General features: G+C 39.6%; 1 protein-coding gene across 1 annotated transcript in view; it reads left to right on the top strand.

The window, feature by feature from the left end:
- LAMA3 (laminin subunit alpha 3) overlaps positions 1 to 20,956 on the top strand; it is a 121,723-nt gene that overhangs the window by 91,345 nt on the left and 9,422 nt on the right. The window contains exons 46-66 of the mRNA XM_072852611.1: positions 2,976 to 3,026; positions 3,415 to 3,566; positions 4,100 to 4,210; positions 4,310 to 4,421; positions 4,988 to 5,155; positions 6,278 to 6,474; positions 7,891 to 8,007; positions 8,573 to 8,727; positions 10,077 to 10,218; positions 10,815 to 10,914; positions 11,305 to 11,421; positions 11,505 to 11,684; positions 13,198 to 13,340; positions 14,415 to 14,591; positions 15,744 to 15,895; positions 15,994 to 16,156; positions 16,640 to 16,773; positions 17,281 to 17,431; positions 18,301 to 18,420; positions 19,186 to 19,310; positions 19,656 to 19,776. Coding sequence (XP_072708712.1) covers positions 2,976 to 3,026; positions 3,415 to 3,566; positions 4,100 to 4,210; positions 4,310 to 4,421; positions 4,988 to 5,155; positions 6,278 to 6,474; positions 7,891 to 8,007; positions 8,573 to 8,727; positions 10,077 to 10,218; positions 10,815 to 10,914; positions 11,305 to 11,421; positions 11,505 to 11,684; positions 13,198 to 13,340; positions 14,415 to 14,591; positions 15,744 to 15,895; positions 15,994 to 16,156; positions 16,640 to 16,773; positions 17,281 to 17,431; positions 18,301 to 18,420; positions 19,186 to 19,310; positions 19,656 to 19,776 — 2,888 coding nt within the window. The remainder of the gene's footprint in view (positions 1 to 2,975; positions 3,027 to 3,414; positions 3,567 to 4,099; positions 4,211 to 4,309; positions 4,422 to 4,987; positions 5,156 to 6,277; positions 6,475 to 7,890; positions 8,008 to 8,572; positions 8,728 to 10,076; positions 10,219 to 10,814; positions 10,915 to 11,304; positions 11,422 to 11,504; positions 11,685 to 13,197; positions 13,341 to 14,414; positions 14,592 to 15,743; positions 15,896 to 15,993; positions 16,157 to 16,639; positions 16,774 to 17,280; positions 17,432 to 18,300; positions 18,421 to 19,185; positions 19,311 to 19,655; positions 19,777 to 20,956) is intronic.

The following is a 20,956-nucleotide window of genomic DNA, read 5'->3' as shown; positions in this document are numbered from 1 at the left end:
TGGTTAAGTCATATCTTGCCAGTTTGTGTTATGGGCTTATGAAACTGAGCAGTCTCAGTATGCATTTTTAAAATGTATTTGGGACAGATCAGTGACATCTTCAGAATCTGCATCAGGCACTGCCATCTTAGGTATCCAAGCTAACTGTGTTTACAGTGGAGGTTAGGAACTGACTCAGGAGGCTGTTTTATAAATCCTGCTCTACACCATTCTGCCATCTAAGACATCTGTGATTTTCCCAGTATCAGTCACACGTGTACTGCACTACTAGTAAGATCTTATGAGAATATTATGCCATTGGCATATATTTGCTTTATCTATTATAGTTCTGAAGTAAAGGGCCTGAGCCTACATTCCTCAGACTGTCTTTACTTCAATTCACTTTAATCCCTTGGGATACTCATTTCTGTTCAGAAACACATAGGCCACTGCTCCTGAAAAGGACCTTGGTTGGCCCATATTTTCATTCCCCAATAAAATTAAAATTTAAAATTAAAAATTCCCCTTTCCCTGTAGGCAGCTTTTCCTCCTCAGATGTTAGTGAAATGTCAAATTAATAATTCCTAATATTTCCATGCTCTTCATTTCTCTGCACTGCTCTTCATACTGCATTCAAATGACTGCCAAGGATCACCTTATTTTTCCTTGGTCACAGAAATTAGAAAACCAGCAAGTGATATGAATTGCTGTTGGCAGCTGGTGCAATTTTTCAATAGCTAGTTCTCATTTCATATTTCTTTATTGAAGTAATACATCTTTATTATATTTATACCTTGTGTGGAACAGATCCAAGCAGTGCTTGATGTTTTTTCATTCCTTTCTTCTTGAAGCAAGAGTTTGCTAGGACAAACTAATGCATAGGTGTCCTGGTTTCGGCTGGGATAGAGTTAATTTTCTTCCTAGTAGCTGGTATAGTGCTGTATTTTGGATTTAGCATGAGAATAATGTGATAACACACTAGTATTTTAGTTGTTGCTAAGCAGTATTTATACTAAGTCAAGGACTTTTCAGCTTCCCATACTCTGCCAGCGAGGAGGGGCACAAGAAGCTGGGAGGGAGCATAGCTAGGACAACTAACCCAAACTGTCCAAAGGGTTATTCCATACCATATGACATCGTGCGCAGTATATAAGCTGGGGGGAGTTGGCCATGGGGCAGTGATTGCTGCTCAGGGATGGGCTGGGATCGGTCAGCGGATGGTGAGCAGTTGCATCACTTGAGTTTTTTTTTCTCTGGGTTTTGTTTCTCTCTTTCTTGTTGTTTTCCTTTTCATTACCATTTTTAAAAAATTATTATTGTTGTTGTTATGATTATTATTATTAGATGTTATTTCCATTATTAAACTGTTCTTATCTCAACCCACAAGTTTTCTCACTTTTGCTCTTCAGTTCTCTCTCCCGTCCCACCAGGGGGGGAGTGAGTGAGCAGCTGCATGGTGCTTAGTTGCTGGTTGGGGTTAAACCGTGACAGTAGGGCAAAATTCAACAAGCCAGTTTGTTTTCAGTTTGTCTCCAACTCTATATTCTGATCAGCTGTCTCTTTCTCCACATTAGGAGTAAAACCCTCTGTGATCATCAGCACAGCATGTTCTAGCAGGTTTCTTGTGCGTGATGTTCGGCACTTGGCCAGACTTTTTCATTTCACCGTTTCTTGGCTGATGTTGTTTGTGCACAAGCTGTAATAATAGTTTTATTTAATTGGTACTTCACAGTGACAGTTGAAATGTGTCTGGTGTTAGCTGAATTACATAACAGCAGAACTGCACGGGTATTTGAATTTAGGAATAATTTCCTTCGTTCTCTTACAAATACATTCTTTGACTTGTCTTCTTTTGGCAGCAGTGCTTGCTACCAATTCCATTTTACTTCCTGATGACTTAATGTGCAAGTGCCAAAGGAAATGGCACAGCTAGGCAGTTTGTTCCAGGCTGTTTCATGCTGCTGTTAAAGTTCAGGTCCAATTTTATCACTGTAACCTCTCACAGTTGCAAGCTGTTGTTGACTCTTGACAGCAGCAGCCTATACCCCGAGTGCATCCTTTTCCTTAGAGCAAAAGACATGCACAGCCCTTTTCATTTTCAAGAGGAGATGAGTTTGGCAGTAGGACCAAGCCTGTAAAATGGACTTGGGCATCAAGGCGGGGAGACTCCTATCTTATATGATGGCATTTTTAGGAGCCAGTTCTTCTCCTACCTCCTAGAAGTTAGGATCCCAGGATGTTACAATCCCACGTGCACCTGAAGAATGTTAAGCTTCTTATAACAGGGTTTGTAAAACAAACAAACAAAACAGCACACTGGACAGGCAGTCATTTGTGCTAGCTTGTTGGAAAGTCTGAGGGCAACGTTTGCTACATACCACCCGTTTCTGTGGTCCAAGCTCCATGCCTTGGGTTACATACAGTGCCTCCTTCCATGAACACACCGTGGATTTCTCTCAAGCTTGATTAATCCCTTAATCTTGCAAGCTGTGACAGGTATGAAGGAAGGCCATAAACATTTCTTAGTTGCTTGTGGGTAAGACATCCTTTGGGGAATCCGAATCTGCGGTTTGAACGTGGATGCTGAAGTAGATAAAGGGGTTTGAACCTATGTTCTGAGTAAAATGCTTTAACAATGCAGTCTTGGCTCCAGTCGCAGTGGTGTTATTCTAGGCAAATTCTAGCAATACATTCAGCACACTTGATGTGAGAGAGGCTCCTGCTGCTACCCAAGTAGCATATATTGGGGGGGGTTACAGTCAGTTTCCTTTGAGAGATGAAAAAGGTATTGATCTCAGCAAGGCATAAGTGGGAGCTGAATGTTTTGGCAAGCTCAAGCCTTCTGGGCATTTCAGCTTGTTCACAGTGGGTATGGATTTATGAAGGGGCAGCACTGTGTTTTAATGGCTTCCAACCATGAAAAGTGAGGGCAAAAATGCAATAGTAGTATTTCTATAAGAAAGCTTTGGTTACTGATGAAAGTCTTGTGATTTCAGAATGTTTCAATAACGAACCAAAAGATGTGGATCCAAATGAAGATTGTGACTGTAAGTAATAAAATAGAACTGCACTTAGATTGCTGTCTGCTGACTTCAGACATATACTGATGACTCTCTTAAGGGTGGCAGAGTTTAAAAAGGACTGGAGGTGTCCTGTAATGAATCTTTTAAAAGAAACATTCAACCAAACACTTGGAAAAATTATAAAAGAGGTGGTCAGCTAGCCAGATGTAAATGGGGCTTCCTCCTTATTTCTGGTTTTGGTCACTCTCCTTAATACTGTGGGCTTTGTTGCCTTTGTTCTTCAGGTGGGACCAGGTGACAAGCATCAAAGTGTTTCCATTGCATCTCATTTATTAATGTACTCAGTGAAATATTCTCTGCACCAAATACCAATAATATATATATTTTTTTCCTTTGCTCATGCTCCCTCCAGCTTGTGATAGCTGTGTAATTACACTGCTGAAGGATTTGAGCACAATAGGTGACGAGCTTCAGCTGATTAAATCTCAGCTGCAAAATGTCCATGCAAGTACCCACACACTGGAGCAGATGAGACGTCTGGAAACACGCATCAAGGACTTAAAGGTAGGCACACATAAACAGAAAAGTGGATTTCAGATTAAGCGGATAAGAGCTGAACTTATACCATCTTTTTGTCAGCTTGCAAGGAAACATACATCAACTTTTGATATCAAATACCAGATGCTGACAGCACTGGGCTTCACCTGTTAGAAGACAGCTATTGTTTCCATGACATGCTCTGAAAGAGAATCAGTATCTCTGCTTTTTCTGAGGCCTGCTCACCTTCAAAGCTATATCTCTGAGGTTTCTCTATAGCTCTGTCTTTTTCCAGCACTTCATGTCTCTGCATTACCAAAAAACCCCAACATTCCATTTGCCAATACCAAAATTCATCCTAAAAAAATTTTCTTTGGTTGGAATAGCAGTTGCTATACTCACAGATAAAAAAGCTGAGGTTTTGGGCAGCAATTGGTCAGCCTTCATGTCAGTAATGCTGCTTTTATTTATCTTGGGTAAAGATCTAACCCAGTGAATTTTAGCTTTTTGTCTCCTGTGTATGGGTGATTTATTGGATTATGTTTTTTCTTTCTTTTCAGGTCTTATTGAACAATTACCATTCTGTTGTTCGTAATCAGGGTTCAAAGGTAGATGAGTTGGAGACAGAATTCATTAACCTAAATCATGATTTAGATGCTCTCCAGGAAAAGGTGACTTACCAAATCAATTTAAAAATACACATCTCTTGACTACATATTAGCATGTTGTATCCAGGTATTTTTAATCTAATCAGTTTTTTCCCTTGCTAGGCTGAAGTGAACTACAAAGCAGCTGAGATGTTATTTAATAATTTTGGCGAAATTAATCAGAAAGGAAAGGATTTGGTTTCACGAATACAAGTAGTTGTCAACAATATACAAGGTAAAAATAGTTTCTAACTCCATAACATGTTTTGTTTTATGGAATCTTTTCAGTTTATTTACAATATTCTTAATTAAGCATGAATTAAGAAAACAACTTCTTAGAAAAAAACTTCATAAATCAGAATTTAGACATAGCTGTGGAATTCACTATTCCTGTTAGAAATCTAATATATAATGTTACTTTAGGAGTCTACCTTCCCTATATGGTGAATAAGGACAGAGAAGCTTTACCACAGGGACATTTAGAGCAATAGGCTATCCTGACTTTAGTGTGACTTTAGTCTGGGTTGCTATCATAGTCTCTTCTAAGTTAGAAGCTTAAAATTATTGCTGTGAACTTGGTCATTTGGGACAAATTTCAAGCCCGATGCCATCTTACTAGCTCTGGTTGTGTGACATGGGATATTTTTCAGCTTAATACAATTAATGCAAAATGAATCTGCTTCATTAAGGAATTCAGGAATAGGCATGCCTTTTTCAGAAAAGAGATGGGCCCTCTCGTTTGTGTCTTTTGCATAGGCTTAAGCGCATCCTCTCTTTGACTTTGACAATACTTGTTTTCAGTGTTCTTGGAACAAATAGCTGGTACAAATGCAGAAAGTAACAACTTGCCCTTGGGAGATGCTGCCAAAGAACTGGCCGAAGCTCAACGCATGATGACGGAGATGCGAAACCGCAACTTTGGCCAACTTCAAGCAGAGGCGGAGAAGGAGAGAACAGAAGCTCAGCTGTGTAAGGCCTTGTTCTCTCAGCTTCTTACTCTCTAGAAAGATCAATCTTAAATCTGAAGCATTATTGATTATTTGGGATGGAGTGCAGGGAGGGGCATTTTGCAATGTATCCCTGGGATCTGTAGCAGTTGTTAGTCAACAGGAAAGTGGTAGTTCTGGAGAGGATTTAAAGGCATTTTTAGTTGAGCTCATGAGTTGAGCTGGGGAAGAAACCCAGTAGATCCTTCTTTAATAACTGATGAATCACAGTAAAACAAAGACGTAGCCAATCATGCAGCGCTTTGGTGTATTATAATATATAAGCTATGGCACATGCAGCTATTAGAGAAATTACACATGTAATTTAACAACAGATTTTAAGAAGCTGCTAGGGTAGTCCAAGGGCCAGATCATACAAGGATAAGGAAGTTCAGAAGTTTTAGTTGTACTAGTTGTACTCCCTTTTATGTTCTCTGCATGTATTTGACTGGGACATTCAGAAACCTGATTCTGGACATTAGAGGCAGCAAGAACAGCAAAGTCACAGCCTTATCTCCTAACCAGGGGTATAGTGGAGAAATGTGAAAGACCTTACGAGTGATAGTAATTTCCCCTAACTTTGATACCTACCTCTGAGTAACTCTTCTGTATTCTATCTTGCAGGCAGTGAAATGGGCGCTCTTAAGAGTGTGATTCATTTGACCTTTTTTATGTTTCTACCTTCTTTGAGATGAAATGTGCCTGTATCTCTCCATTGATTACAGAGGAAGCTTTGACTAGCGCAGATGTAGATGTCTACATTGTAGATGAAGTTGTTGATGAAATTGTGTTAGTTCCATGTAGAAAAAGAAAATGATTCAGTATTTGCAGACCATCTTCATCTTTACTTAATTTAGAAATAGCCAAATAAATGTTTTTCTGTGCTCTGTGTCTGCAGCAGCAAACTTGTGAGCAGATTTGATCCAGAGAGATGCTGAATAGCATCTCTGCTATAGTAACACTAAAATTAGCACTGCAAAGGATATTCAGTATTTCACACAACCACAGCTTTTCTAATCCTAAATGTCAAGCCCTTTTGAAGGAAGTTTGTTCTGGTTCCCTTCTTCTCTGAACAAAACTTTTCTTTCTGGTCCTGATACTGCAGTACTGGCACGTATTAAGAATGAACTACAAAAGTACCACCAGGAAAATCATGGGCTTATTAAAATTGTGAGGGATTCATTGAATGAGTATGAATCCAAAATCACTGACCTTCGTGAAGCTCTGAATGAGGCGACGGGACAAATCAAGCAGGCTGAAAACTTAAACAGAGATAATGGAGTTCTGTTGGAAGACATTAAGGTAACGTCAGGGTTCGGGAGAAGAAAGTTAAACCTCAGGAGATAAGAAATGCTTTTGATTGTTGCTTTTGACCTTGCAAAGCCAAGTAGCACTAATTCTTTAGACTTCCTCCAAGGTCTCTTTCCACCTTTTGATGTATGTATGGACAGGTATAAATGTAGTCTACTTGCACTTGCGGCCTCTTTGTGGGACCAGGACAGTCTGACCAAGATATAGCTCAGAGTCTCTGCCTAGCCCTTCTCTTCAGCTGCCACTAGCCTTTTTGTTTCCTCTTATAGATCAAATCCCTGATGCTGATGTACTTCTCATAAGTTCCTTCAAGTATTTGGCTTTAACAGCCATGAAAGATGGGAGCAATAATGTGTGCAACACTGTTAAATTATTTGGGCATTATATCAGATACTCTACAGAACTGCTTCTGAGGTCTCATTAGAAAGGTGACAAGAAACAGCTGTCATTCCGGAGCAGTGCTTGATTTCTTAGAGCTGGTGAAATAGTACAAGAAATAAGGGTGTGTTGCAGGACCCATTCTTTTAAATTAATTGTGGTTTTGCTGAAGTATATCACTGTTTTAGCACACTCGTGTCCATCCAGTTTGCTAACACTGCTTGAACAAAAGAATTTGTACATTCAACTGTCCCTTTCAATATTTAATTGTACCTTTATGTGCATGGACCGTACAATACGTGTGCCACACAAGTATGCACAGTTGTCTTAAAAGATGGATGCATCTGCACAAGTCAAATCTCCTGATACACTTCTCTGGTAGAGAGAGATTTGACATGTTACAATGATAGAAACCCAGCTGAAAAGAGCTAATGCATCCTTTCCTGCAACACCACTTGTCTGGCTGTGTTTGTGGTGTGCCATTACCCTAGATCTATGCTGTGGATTGTCACAGGGCTGCTCTAGATCAAGGAGCTTCATTCGTTTTCCCCTCAGAGCTTTCAAGATGATAAGGTGGGGAGGTTTCACACCCCCTTTCTGTTTACATCCCCAGATGAAGAGATAGTGTAATCATTTTATTTCTGCGTTTGAGAGAACAGAAAAGATCAGGGTAGTCACCAGGGAGCTGTTTTTAAAGTTACCAGGTTTGAAGTTTCCAGGTTTGAGAGATGGTCTGTCCTGACAGTTTGTCTCAGCTGACCCGTACTACTTTTACTTTGCCTGAGCTTTAATAACTGAACTACTATAGCCTGGTGCCCAGCTGTATGCTCTACTACTGCAGACTCCTGAGCTTTCTCACTCTCCTAATCAGTAGGATAGCTTTAGTCCCTAAACACTATAGGCATCTGATTAACACAGCGATACTACCTTTGGTAAATCCTACTGCAAGCTAGATTAGGTAGATATGGCTTTCCCTGCCTCTCATTTTTAACCCAATCACATGTTTTTCAACCTTTTCTTTTTCCTCAGAAACGGATTGAGGAGACAAATGTACAACAGAACAGTATCCTGGATATTCTGAGCTCTGCCCGATCTTCCCTGACGCAAGCTAACAGTGTACTTGGATTATTGCAGAAGAGCAAAGAGGTATAGTTAACCTTCTTAAGTTAAGGTTAAAACCCCCAATATCTTGCTGTCACTGTAATGGGTAGCATAGCTCAATGGCTAGGACACGAGGCTTATCTAGCCTTCCAAAAAGGGAAGGATCTCACAGCCCATCCTGGGTGCAAAGGGAGCCTGCCTGCACAGGTTTCTGTAAGAGAAGCTTATTGAAAGCTGTGATGAGTCTGAGGAAGACACTGAACTGCAGATATCTGAATTTGGGAGAATATCTGTGAGAAATATCATAAATGATTGTGCTATTCTTGTATTTCTTTCTAGGCAATTGCTTTTAGCCACTGTCAGAGACAGGATACTGGGCTAGAAGGGCCTTTGGTCTGACTCAGTACAGCAGGGTTTGTTTTTACATAATGGGTCTAGAAGCATAATGTAATGACTAGCAGTTGTTTCCAGTAACCTGCAGAGTAAGTTGGAAGGGAATGTTTTTCCCTTTGGTCTCCTCAGGTGCAAGGTATATGTAACACTGAAGGAGACGAGGACAAAATCAAACATGTATGAATACAAATAAAATTTTATCTTTATAAACCCATAGGAATATGAAAGCCTAGCTGCTCAGCTGGATGGAGCAAGGAAGGATATGAATGAAAAGCTGACAAATCACTCCTTATCAGCAAGCAAAGAACCGTTGGTGGTGAGGGCTGAGGAACATGCCAAATCTTTGCAAGATTTGGCAAAACAACTGGAAGAGTATGTTGCTATTCCTGTAAATGAGCAATTTTTGTACATAACATCCATAGTTGCAATGCTCTGTCTGTAACTTCACTTGCTTTAACGACCATTTGCAAAGTTAGAAAGAAGTTAGGTTTGTCTTTTTCTGCTTCTTCATGATGTACAGATGTTTTTTCTTTTTTCCCCCACAAACCAGGTCTTCCTGTATTTTTCCTGATTTTTTTTTCCCCCCAGAAGTGGGGACTCCTATAATACAGCTTTATATTACTGCATTAACACTTCATTAACTTCTTACTACCGAGAGAAAATCCTCGTGTACAGAGTGGGAAAATGTTTAGAATACCTTTTTTGTAGTGTTATTTCTGTATGTATACTCAGGGATACCTTTATGATGTCAATGAATTGGGGCAAATAACTGGAAGAAATGTTGTCTTGGCAGAGTCTTCAGACATGCCTGTTTAGCTTTAATGAGGAGAAGAATTCCTATAGTTTTCTCATCCTTCGAGGAATCTTCTAGAAAGGCAAAAATATGAAAAACTTGATATTAATCGTTTCTCTCTCCATTACTTGTACTTTACCTGGGAGTTATGAGTGAGGTTTTGGAGGCCTTCTATGGTACATCAGAACAAAATGAAAAAAGTGAAACCCTGATTTTTTTTTTTTTCCCTGTGCAAATTGTTTGCATTTTGTTGTTACACCAACTAGAAACTCTCAAAGTTAAATTCCAAAATACTTAATTCAGATGGAAAATTCTTGGTTAAAAAAAAAATCATTAACTTTTTGTTAGTTTTCAGTGTGATTTTTTTCAGTTAAGAAGACATTGTTCTCACAAATACAAGGCAGCTAATATTGGGCAGTTGTATAGCTCACGGGGAGTGGGTACAAGAGATTTTGTCTGTTGTTTCTGATTCCAGAGCTGCTGCGCTCGTTCTTTGGGAAAAGCCCAAGGGTCGTGTAGTTGCTCCATCTTGTGCTCCTTGCTGCTCCTGTAGGATGCTGGAGCACCCAGAGATTATCTGGAAGCTGCAGTTCTCTGAACTGGAGTGTATTTGGGGGGCTGTGATGGAGGTGGCTTATTGACCCTGTGCCTTGGTGAATTCTCACAATCTTAATCATTTAAAGACTGCTTTGGAGGCCCACAGCTGTCCTTTTCCAAGCACCTGAATCAATCCCATCTTCTGAAGGACCTTTTCGTATTGGTCTGCCTCTAAGTTTGATATTTTTGCAGAATGAAATTAGAGATCTAATTGAAAAACACTTTCTGTATTGGCATTAATTAGAAAATACTGAGTTCAGGTGGATTCAGAATACTTCTCATAGGCCATGGTCTTTGCAGAAGGCTGCATTTTTCACCCTGTTTCCCACAGAATAAAGAACAGTGCCAGGAAGGACGAGTTGGTAGGCTGTGCTGTGGAAGCTTCTACTGCCTATGACAATATTATTAATGCCATCAAAGCGGCAGAGGAAGCAGCCAACAAAGCTGGGAATGCAGCTGACTCAGCTTTATTGGTAAGTACCCCTAAGTGGCCAAATGATGGTAAACTTGTTACAAATAGATTTCTTTTTTTAACTATCAGAGAGGCACCAAAAAAAGACCCATGTGTCTTGGCAGGCCTTATTTGTCTGTGGCCATTATATGAGCTGATATTCTGCATGTTCATGAATTAGTCTTGGTTCAGCACTAAACAGGCTAGTTACTGCATTTCTGATGAGGCTGTCCATATGAATACTAACTGTTCCTTTCAGTGCAAAATAGAGAGATCTGCATAAGGCAAGCCTGGTGATCACTGAAGGTGATGTCAGGTATTCTCTTTTACTTTGCAGTAGTAATAGCCACAAGCTCTTCAGCAGAGGAGTAGCATCTAACAGCTGTGTACTAGTCATTTCTTCCAAATGCCCCAAAATCCATCAGAAGTTTGCTAAAGACCAAGGTTGTATTATGATTAAATTCATCTTGATAATTGTTATTTAAGGTGGTGTTCTTCACATGAAATCTCTGCCCTTGTATAGTTGGGTTTTTAAACTGGATTGGGCTATCTCTTTTACTCTTTAAATTTTAGTATAATTATTAAAGCAGTCTTACAGTACCGTGCTTCTGTTACCAGACTGTGAAGAGAGAAGACCTATCAGGAAAAGCTGCAAAGTTAAAAACAGAGAGCAGTGCACTCTTGAATCAAGCACAGGAGACTGAAAGGACATTGCAAGGTACTGGGAAAGAAAGTGATAGTAGAAATGTTGGCACAGCATGACAAGCTTTCATTGAACCATGAATTTTCACAGTTCAGCAAAGCTCTGCAGCGCACATTTAACCAGAAGAGGCTAGTTCCATTACAATGGGACATCTGGTGATGGATATTGCCAATGGCAAAAAGGCAAGAAAGTGGATTTCGTACCTCTGCTATGCTATACACCTTTGCAGTACTCCTGTCCAGCAAATCCTTAGCCTTGTACTTGTTTTGCAGTGCAAATGCTCATTCAGTGCTCACTGGCAACATGAGCTGTGTAAGAGTGCAGACTGTTGCTGCCACACCACCTGTCCAACAGGGAGGTGGTATTTCTGTATAAAATTCATACAGGGCATTCACTGTTTTGCAGCTGTTGGTCTAACCCTTGAAGACATAAAGCAAAGACTTGATGTTGCTGATGGAAAGAAGAATACACTGCAAATTGATCTTGTCACTCTTCAAAATAATCTTAATGGGATAAACAGAGGTCAGTTACTTAATGCTCACTTCTGTTTTGCCTCTTTCATCTGTTACTATAAGAATCTGCACATGCATTTTTGTGTGTTTCAGATGACATCGACAGCATCATCACCAGTGCAAAGAACATGGTAAAAAGTGCCAAGGATGTCACAACTAATGTATTGGATGAACTGCTCCCAATTCAAGTAGATGTGGAAAAAATGAAGAGTACCTATGGAAGCACGCAGAGTGCTGGTTTCAGTAAAGCACTGATGGAGGCAAACAGTTCAGGTAGGTGTTGTATTTGCTGTTGCAGGTGCTATCTGAGACCTGCCAAGTCACTGTTAGATGAACACAGGCAGTTTTGCAGCAGAAATTTTAGTCATGAAAAAGTTAGGCACCTAGCCTAAGCTAGTATTCTGAGCTTCCTTTATTGCCAGTGGAAAGGGACAAGTACAGCAGAAGGTGATTCAGGCCGTCCTGTGGTATGTGTTAAAAGCTGATACCATGACTGCTCTCTAAAGAGTTGGAGGCCAGTGACTAGCAGGGTATCCCAGGGTTCAGTACTGGGTCCAATCCTGTTTAACATCTTCATTAATGATCTGGATGATGGGACAGAGTGCACCCTCAGCAAGTTTGCTGATGACACAGAACTGGGAGGAGTGGCTGATACACCAGAGGGTCATGCTGCCATCCAGAGGGACCTCAACAGGCTACAAAAATGGGCTGACAGGAACTTCATGAAGTTGAAGTCCTGCACCTGAGGAGAAACAACCCCATGCACCAATATATGCTGGGGGGGGGCCAAGCTGGAACACAGCTTTGCAGAAAAGGACCTGGGGCTCCTAGCGGGCACCAAGCTGAACATGAATCAGCAATGTGCCCTTGCAGCAAAGGCTGGAACACGGGAAGTTCCCTCTAAACATCAGGAACATCACCCTCACTTTTACTGTGAGGGTGGTCGAGCCCTGGCACAGGTTGCCCAGAGAGGTTGTGGAGTCTCTATCCTTGGAGATATTCAAAAGCCGTCTAGACATGATTCTGGGCAACTGGAACAAGATGGCTGTGCTTGAGCACAGAGGTTGGACAAGACCGGCTTAGAAGCCATATTTAGAAAAATAATAGGTCTGGATTTTTATTTGCCTTCTGCATCATAGGGTTGCAGTCTGCTAATACTTTCAGGCTTTTTTTCAATCACAGGAGATGAAAAATTGTTTCCTGTTTTAATGAAAGTAGAAATTCTCATAGTATCTCCTTTTCTCCTGAAATAAACCTGCCCAGATTAAACCTGCCCAGAGTAAGGCTCACTACTGAATTGTGATGGCTAGCAACCCTGACACAAGAATATAAGACATGCCCTACTTGGTCAGGCCAGCAGTCGGCCTAGCCCAGTATTCACTCTCCAACAGTGACAGCAGGAGATTCTACTCAGGGAATGCACATAAGCCTGACCCCTGTCTGCTGTGCATTATCCTCATCCTACCCTAGCATCCACAGTCACTGGTTGATAATGTTAGAGAGCACATCCCTGTCTGTTCTATTTAATATTTTTTTCTGGACCTGAATTTATCTATTACATTTTTGAAAGTGCTGTTTCTTTCTGCTTCCACAAATACCTTTGGCCACAAATTCCAGGAGTACAATAACCTCTGTATAAACTGCTGGTTTCAGTGAGGGCTTCCTAATATTGTAGGACTAATGAAAACAGTTCTGTCATCATCTGATAATCGTGTAGTGGTATCATATTTTTGCATCTGTTTTCCTCCTCCTTTCTGTCATCAATGATTTTTTTCTTTCATTGCAGTGAAAAAATTAACAAACAAACTTCCAGATCTGTTCAGCAAGATCGAGAGTATCAACCAACAGCTGATGCCAATAAGCAACATCTCTGAGAACGTAAATCGCATAAGAGAGCTGATTCAGCAGGCAAGAGATGCTGCAAATAAGGTCTGTCCTGAACATTGCAATCATGCTTGACCTCAGCGATTTGGACACACAGCAGTACTTTTTTTTTTCCTCTTCCTCTTTCTAAATCACTTTGTTAAAATGTGTGTGAAAGACCAGACATAAATTTAATTCAACAGCACCACCCAGCACTTAAAGTAACTGTGATGATGGGAAGCATAATAATTTGTACATAAAAATGAGTGGATGCAGTAGCATCCTGCTCCATCCTCCTCCCGTAGGGTTTTTTCCAGGGCATCTCTGCAATACTTATTTGTACAATAGCCTCTTGCCTTCCAAGGTACGTTGTGGTGGCTTTGGCAGCAGGGGCAGTCGGCTCTGCAGCTTAGAGGCAGGGCTCTCGACCTCTGCATGGCCAGTTGAATGCTGACACTGCCAAAGAAGTTGTGTAGCCCTGTGCTCTCATGTCTCCAGCTGCCCCAAGACATTAGCAGTCGGCTACTAGCAGCTTTTTATTAGCCTGCCCTTTATCCATTTAAGCAACTGCTGTAGTTTCTCAAGGGATAAGAGTGGTCTCAGGTCCCTGAGGAGCATCCCTGAGGTCATCACAAATAACCTACAGTTACAATGAATAAGAGGAATCTGTGACCATGGTGTAAATGGCTGTAATAGGATGTGTCTTTATTAATATCAGAGGTGCATTATAATTTCCAACAGACAGTCAAGTCCAGCTAAGTGAAGCATCAGGATATGTATGTAGACATCTAAATAATTCATAGGCTTGCTCTTTAGAGCTGTAGGGTACATCCCTCCCTGTCTGTGTACTGAAGGTAACAATTACTTGACAGGCGTGGTAGGGGTTGATTAACTGATGTCTGGAGTGAAAAAGTGCTGTGTTAAGGGATAAGTATTGATAATACAGAATACTGTATTATCCAATCTGTTTCCTAATTATATTGCTTGGTAGGATCAGAGTCCAAATCTGTAGTAATTGATGGCTGTAACATGACTAGGATATGTAATAGGTTACTTCTGGCAATTAAACACAACAGTGAAATAAGTAGGAGTAGTAGCAATAGATAATTATAGTGTACTGAATTTTGTTTTTCTTAACAGGTTGCTATTCCTATGAGGTTCAATGGCAGCTCTGGTGTAGAGGTTCGACCTCCGAGCAACCTTGAAGACCTGAAAGGCTATACTTCACTTTCTTTCTTTCTGCAAAGACCTCAGACAAGCTTAGACACCCCCCAGAGGGCATCAAATAAGTTTGTACTGTACCTGGGTAATAAAGATGTAGGTATATTTTGAGACTTAATCTGATTTTTAGAATAGACAACAGGCTTTGAGAAATGGATGGGAGAAGATTTATTTTGACTGAAGTTTATAGCTACTGTTGGCCCATTTCTTTATAATTGCCATTATGTGGCGGCAGAAGTGTTTTGTGAAGAATAGTTCATTCCTCCACCGGCAAAGTAACTTGTTGGGTGACTGACTGCTTTGCTGTTTTGCTCCTTTGGAAGTTACTTCTCAGTCATGGATACCATCATACAGTCTTGTCAGAAGTGTCAGGTTCTGCAGCAGTCAGCACAAAATCAGCCCAAGTCCTGCCTCAGAGCTTTGACTCTTGCCACAATATAAGTCACTGCGAGTTTCTCTGCTTGAAAAAAAGTGATCATTTCAGTTTTAAAATTCAGTCCCTCAGCCCTTAATTTCTTTCTCTTCTGAATATGCAGAATAGTACAGACCTGCTTATGCATTCAGGCTTGCTCAAGCACCATCAAACAGTTTAAAAATTTCCTGCATGTGGTTCCTAAGTATGTATTTTTAAGTCTTGTTATCTGACAGCAGCTGTATCTGTAGGGAGTCTTGTGCATACACAGAAAGCTGTTTAAAGGTAGTTGTTCTACACTGGATTTCACCTTTTTATCCCTTGAATATCTGACCAGGACTTCTGTTGACAGCATTTTAATTGTTACTTGTGAAATATGGTATGTTGGAGAAATAAAACGTGAATTGTTTGGGGAAAATGACTGCTTCCAGTCACCTCAGTAAGAACCATTGTCCTTGACTTAGTGTTGTTCCGAACATCTTTTTTATTTCACAAATGTTGAGTCTAATTTTCAGTAAAGGTGTCATGTTTTCATGGCTTTAGCTGGGAGATGTTACAAATGTGAAAATTATTTTAGCTAGTATTGTTATAAAAATAAAAAGACACACATGACTCTTCAATTAATTTATAACTATATTCACTGAATCAGTGCAACATGCAAGATTACAACTTTTTCTTCCCAGAACCGATAAACTTAATAACAATTATCATGGTTAGGTGGGTGGATTTCTTATGACTCATGCAGAGTATGATCATGTCTCTGAGGAAGTGCTGCTGTATTTTACCTTCATTAACATTAATCATTTATGAATAATTATTTGCTTTGCTATTCTTAGGCTTCCAAGGACTATATTGGTATGGCTGTGAAAGGCGGTCACCTCACTTGTGTCTATAACCTGGGAGGCGGCGATGTAGAAATAGACGTGCAGACATCTGTGACTCAAAGCGAAACTGAGGAAGCCGTTATGGATCAAGTTAAGTTTGAAAGGTATAACATCCACAATGCACAACAGTCTTTTCTAAAACCTGCTAAGAACACCTTTTATTAGTGTGATGTGATATTTTGCCTGTCTGTTTTGGTTTTAGGATTTATCAGTATGTGAAGCTGAATTACATCAAAGCAGCAACATCAACTTCTCCAGAGCATACAAGCCCTTTGACTGCAAGCAGTGGAGGCAATGACACTCTCCTAAATCTTGATCCCAGCACTGTTGTCTTTTATGTTGGAGGATACCCACCAGATTTTAGGGTACAAACAGTTGCTTAGTCTTTTAAAGAGATTTCCGTGTTAATTATTCTGTTGTTCTTACAAGTAAAGATTGGAACTAGCAGTCTTTCAAAGGCTGTGTAAAAGTTCATCCATGTCAGTAGGAATAGATGGGATGCAAGGAGATGCTACTTCCTACAGAAGCTGCCTGGCTTGTAGTATGCTAGAACTCAAAGAAGGGAGCATGATGGTATTTCATCTGTTGAGGACAGCGTGAAACCTGTCCAGGCCTGCTAAGTACTATTCGCAATCCATCCATATGACTCTGCTTTAAATTGTGCTGCAGAACTCCTCGGGTGGTATCAGATGGTTTGGATATTATACATGAAGATATAATAGTTTTATGGTATTTAGAATATCATATTCTGTGTCTTAATATTTGAAGTAAGTCTTAGCAGTTACATGTCAATGTAAAACTTTGTCAGCTGATGTTGATGGAATGTTTTTGATAATACTGTTTTGCAGCCTCCACCTAAGCTAGACTATCCTCATTATGAAGGCTGCATTGAATTAGACAACCTAAATGAGCATTTTATCAGCCTTTACAACTTCAGGAGGACATTTAATCTCAATACCACTGAAGTGCAACCCTGCAGAAGGTATGATATAAAGACAGAAGTGTTTCACAGTTCTGTAACTCTATCATGATGAATTCTTGTCTTTTCACATCCAGGAGAATAACCACTGTGGCTAAACTGGTGATTTTTTTCTAACTCTTGGTCATTACTACATTTCTTAGAGAAAATCCTCAGTGTTGGCACGATTCACTTCTATGGCAATCTCAGTCCACTGGCCAACAATGTAAATGTTACAATACCCAGACACAGTTAATGGACTAATGTATTCAGCTCCTTTTTAGGATAAATATTACATTAAGTGCAAGAAGTCAGTTACTAATGATTTCCTCTCTAAATACCATATGCGAATCCAATAGAAGCCAGTGGAAGGTTTTCTCTTTACTTGGGTTAGATCAGAATTTGGCCCTATTAGTGGCCCTGTACCAAATGCTTTAACTTAAGCTTTTTTAAAATTATAATGACAGTAAGTCCATGTGGTAATAGTTTTTGCTCTCATATATTCACCTCTGTGACACTGAATTATTACAGGTATAAAGAAGAGACTGACCAAACCTATTTTGAAGGCACTGGTTATGCCAGTGTCACAGTGAAAGAACCAAATACCCCCAGGCAAGTACGCTACGAGCAGACAATTGAGACTACTGCAGATGAAGGCATTGTGTTTTTTGCAGCAAATGAGGTAATTTGTGCAATGCTTCTGTCTGTTTTGTGGTCCAAAAACATTTTTTAAAACTTCTCTTACTCAAGAACATGTTAGATTTAGTAATAACTGTAAGGAAATTTCTTGAAAGTGTTATTTTTGTCAGTGTGGCAGATTAGTAGATTCTGCTGTATGCTTAATGTCATATGGTTTAGTTTTAGGTAGTCCTGCGAGGAGCAGGGAGTTGGACTCGATGATCCTTGTGGGTCCCTTCCATCTTGAGATATTCTATGATTCTATAATGGCTGCTGAATACTCACTTTGTCAAGGCTGAGAAAAAAATAACTCCAAGTAGCTCCTCCATTAGGCCATGGAGAGAATTCAGAACGAGGGGCAGGCAGGGAGGATGTAATTTGGATCAAACCAATTTTGAAATACTGAAATCCTCCAAAAGTGGAAGTGCACTCTTCCCAAATCTAGCTATGGGTGGTAACAGAGTAAGGAAGAATTTAGAAAGTGATGTGGTAACTTATACCTGTAAAGGTGCTCAAAACAGCAGTGATGCTACTTACCTGATAATATTATAGGCATGTTTGCAATCACTGTGACATGTTCTGGATAATTTCTCAATGCTGTAAAAAGTCAGTAGACATCTTGAAATGACAAAAAGTCCTCTAGAGATTTGGAGAATACATCTGGAGCTGATACCAGATCTGTTTATAACAGTTTAAAGTAATTATGTAATTATGGCTGTTATTCTTATAAGTTTTAGTCTGCTTTGCATTATCTTTTCCTCCAAAAGCTTTACTGAAACAACTAGATAGCTTCATTAAAATTAATCACATGACAGTGAAATATATATGAAATGTTGGCAGTTATTAACTGTGATGGTGGTTTTTTTATTGCAGGATGAGTTCATCAGTGTGCTCATTAGAGATGGCCATACAGTTTTTAGATACAAAGTTGGCTCTCAGCCTCCACAAGAAATAGAAAGCAGTGCAACTGTAAATGATGGAACATATAAACAAGTATGTCATTTTAAACAATCAAGTGAACATTATTTGTAAAAATACACATCAGCTGAAACTAAACATCTTGTTGTAAAGTTTAGTTGTGAAGTTTTCCTTTTGTGTTGAGGAGATCAAGCTGTTGGGGATTAGTTTGGACATGTGAAAATTAACCTTTCTACTGTCTTGCTTTCCTGTGAATAAGTTCAGTTTTAACAGAAAAACCACCAGAGAAAAAACCTCTTTGACAGAGCATTGCTTTATTTAGAGTGAGTGGTATACATTGCAATTATTAGCATTATTTTAATACTTAGATTAGTGTTTTTACCACCTAAGGGTTTATTTCTTCAGGCCAGGCTTATCTTTACAGAGCTTACTTTTTTGTAGTCTTTTTGTTGCTTGTCTACTTAGCTTCAGTCTAGCTGTTTTATAGCACTACTAGAGTGAAATCATAAAGACATTGTTCAAACCTTTGTTTGAACAAAACAAAGGTTTTGTTTGAACAAAACAAAGGAGGTGTATTTTTAGGGCAATCTTCCTGAGGAAAATAAAACCTCACCTTGTATTTAGATAGTAAAGCATTTTCCTTAGGCATTTGCTTTGGCTAAATGCCCAAATTTTGCAAAGTATCTTTGAACTACTGCAATTATTCTGGATTTAAGGCAGTAGTAAACAAGAGGAGGGAAAAAAAGAACATTGTGTCCTGCTCTGTGGGAGTACTTTTAATCTGCTAAATGATTTTTGTTTCTGCTAAGTGAAGTAATTCTCATTATTCACTTATTTCAGATTCATTTGGTGCTTGCCCGAAGTACGAATACTGTTCATGTCAGTCCTAATATTAAAGCCCGCATAAATGTCTTCTTTTTCACTAAGTATTATCTAGGTGGAATTCCACCTTCTCTACGGGAACGGTGAGTAACTATAAAAAGACTAATACACAGTCTTTGTATGGAAACTCCATCTAAACTCTTTCCTTAGGCAATTTCTTTCACACTGTATCGGGTGTCATACACAATAGGAAAATAACCAGTGTATAATACATAATCGTAATCTGTGATTTTTGGCTAAGGGGATCTTTGTTGGACTGTATCCTGAAGATTGGATTTCATCAGCATGAAGTATGTGTGTGCAAGAAAGATTGGTCTTGTTTTGTTTTTCTGTTTCTTATATTGTCAGCATTTACAGGCTACTATACTGGTGTGTGCTTTGAAATGCAAGCCTACTGAACTCTTTTTCCTTCCACTCCCTGAAACCAGCTTTAATATATCCACACCTCCATTCCGGGGCTGCATGAAGAATGTGAAAAACCCTAACACTGCATCTGTTGTTTTTGATGAGACTGTTGGTGTCAGCAAGAAATGTTCAGATGACTGGAAGGTAACTAACAAAGTTCCTTAAAAACTTCTGCTAGAGTTCACAGAGTCTGGTTTGTCTATAAATCCTGGACCATTATGTTTTACTTAGGTCAAAAATTGTATTTGGTTAACATGTGATGGTAATAAAAGAACCTGAGCTTGGTATGAAGATATGGAAGAAAGGAGATTCCACTCCTACTGTGATAGCTTGCTCCAGGACAATAGTCCACCCTCTTAATTAATACTGTGTACAATTAAGAATTCACATTTACCATGTAAACTTGTTGGCTTCCAGTTCTGTTATTGATTAGGCCAGAATACTTAGTTACTTAATACTACTCAGGATCTTTCTTCTCGCCAAGGCGCTTATGCTTCCTAATTATATGACCTCTCAACCTTTTTTCTTGAAAGAGCTAAGCAGACCCTACTTCCGCCGAAGTCTCTTTGTAAGGCTATTGCTCCACTCATCTGACTGTTTTATAATTAGTTTCTGTGCACCCTTGAGTTTTGCCACGTTCTTTTTAAAATGAGACAATGTGACATTTCAGTGTTGGTTTAACCAATGCTGCATGGACAGATGAAAACTACCCTTCTGCTTCTACTTACTGCTACTCACATGGTGCATCATCCCATTTGCCCTTTTTACTATGGCATTGCACTGAAAGTTTGTGCTCGTTTGCTTTCCTTTTGTGGCATCTAAACTTTTCACAGAGAAATTTCTTTGCAGGCCATTTCCCTATGCAGAAGGTCTGACCTTCATTCTCTCTCTGTACCTGTATAACCTCTCATATTAAAACATGTTGTGTTCAAAAAGGCCCAGGTATATTCTGTCCTGTGACTTGCACAGTTTCAGTTATGTAGCTCATCTGCACAGCTCCATACTTATGAACCATTCCTCCAGCTGCTCACTTTTGTGTCCCCAAATGTGAAAGCTTGCAAAGCCATCATGTCAATGCAAAGAGTAGCTAGAGATGAACAGCTCGTTATACTCAGCAAGCTCATCTCCCTTAAGAGTTTCTCAGATCATAGTTAATGCTGGTGGAACCAATTCAGTCAGTCTGTTCTATACTGAAATAATTGTACTTGCAGTTTGCCTTGCCGACTGGAGTTAGTCGCACTTATGTTGAGTAGGGCAGTTGTCCCATGTTGCCATTTCTTCTGATTAAAAAGAAAATAACTGAAAACATTATTGTCTCTCTTTC

This window comes from Ciconia boyciana, chromosome 2, assembly GCF_034638445.1.
Source record: "Ciconia boyciana chromosome 2, ASM3463844v1, whole genome shotgun sequence".
Lineage (NCBI taxonomy): Eukaryota > Metazoa > Chordata > Aves > Ciconiiformes > Ciconiidae > Ciconia > Ciconia boyciana.
This window is presented reverse-complemented; position numbering and strand designations above follow the sequence as displayed.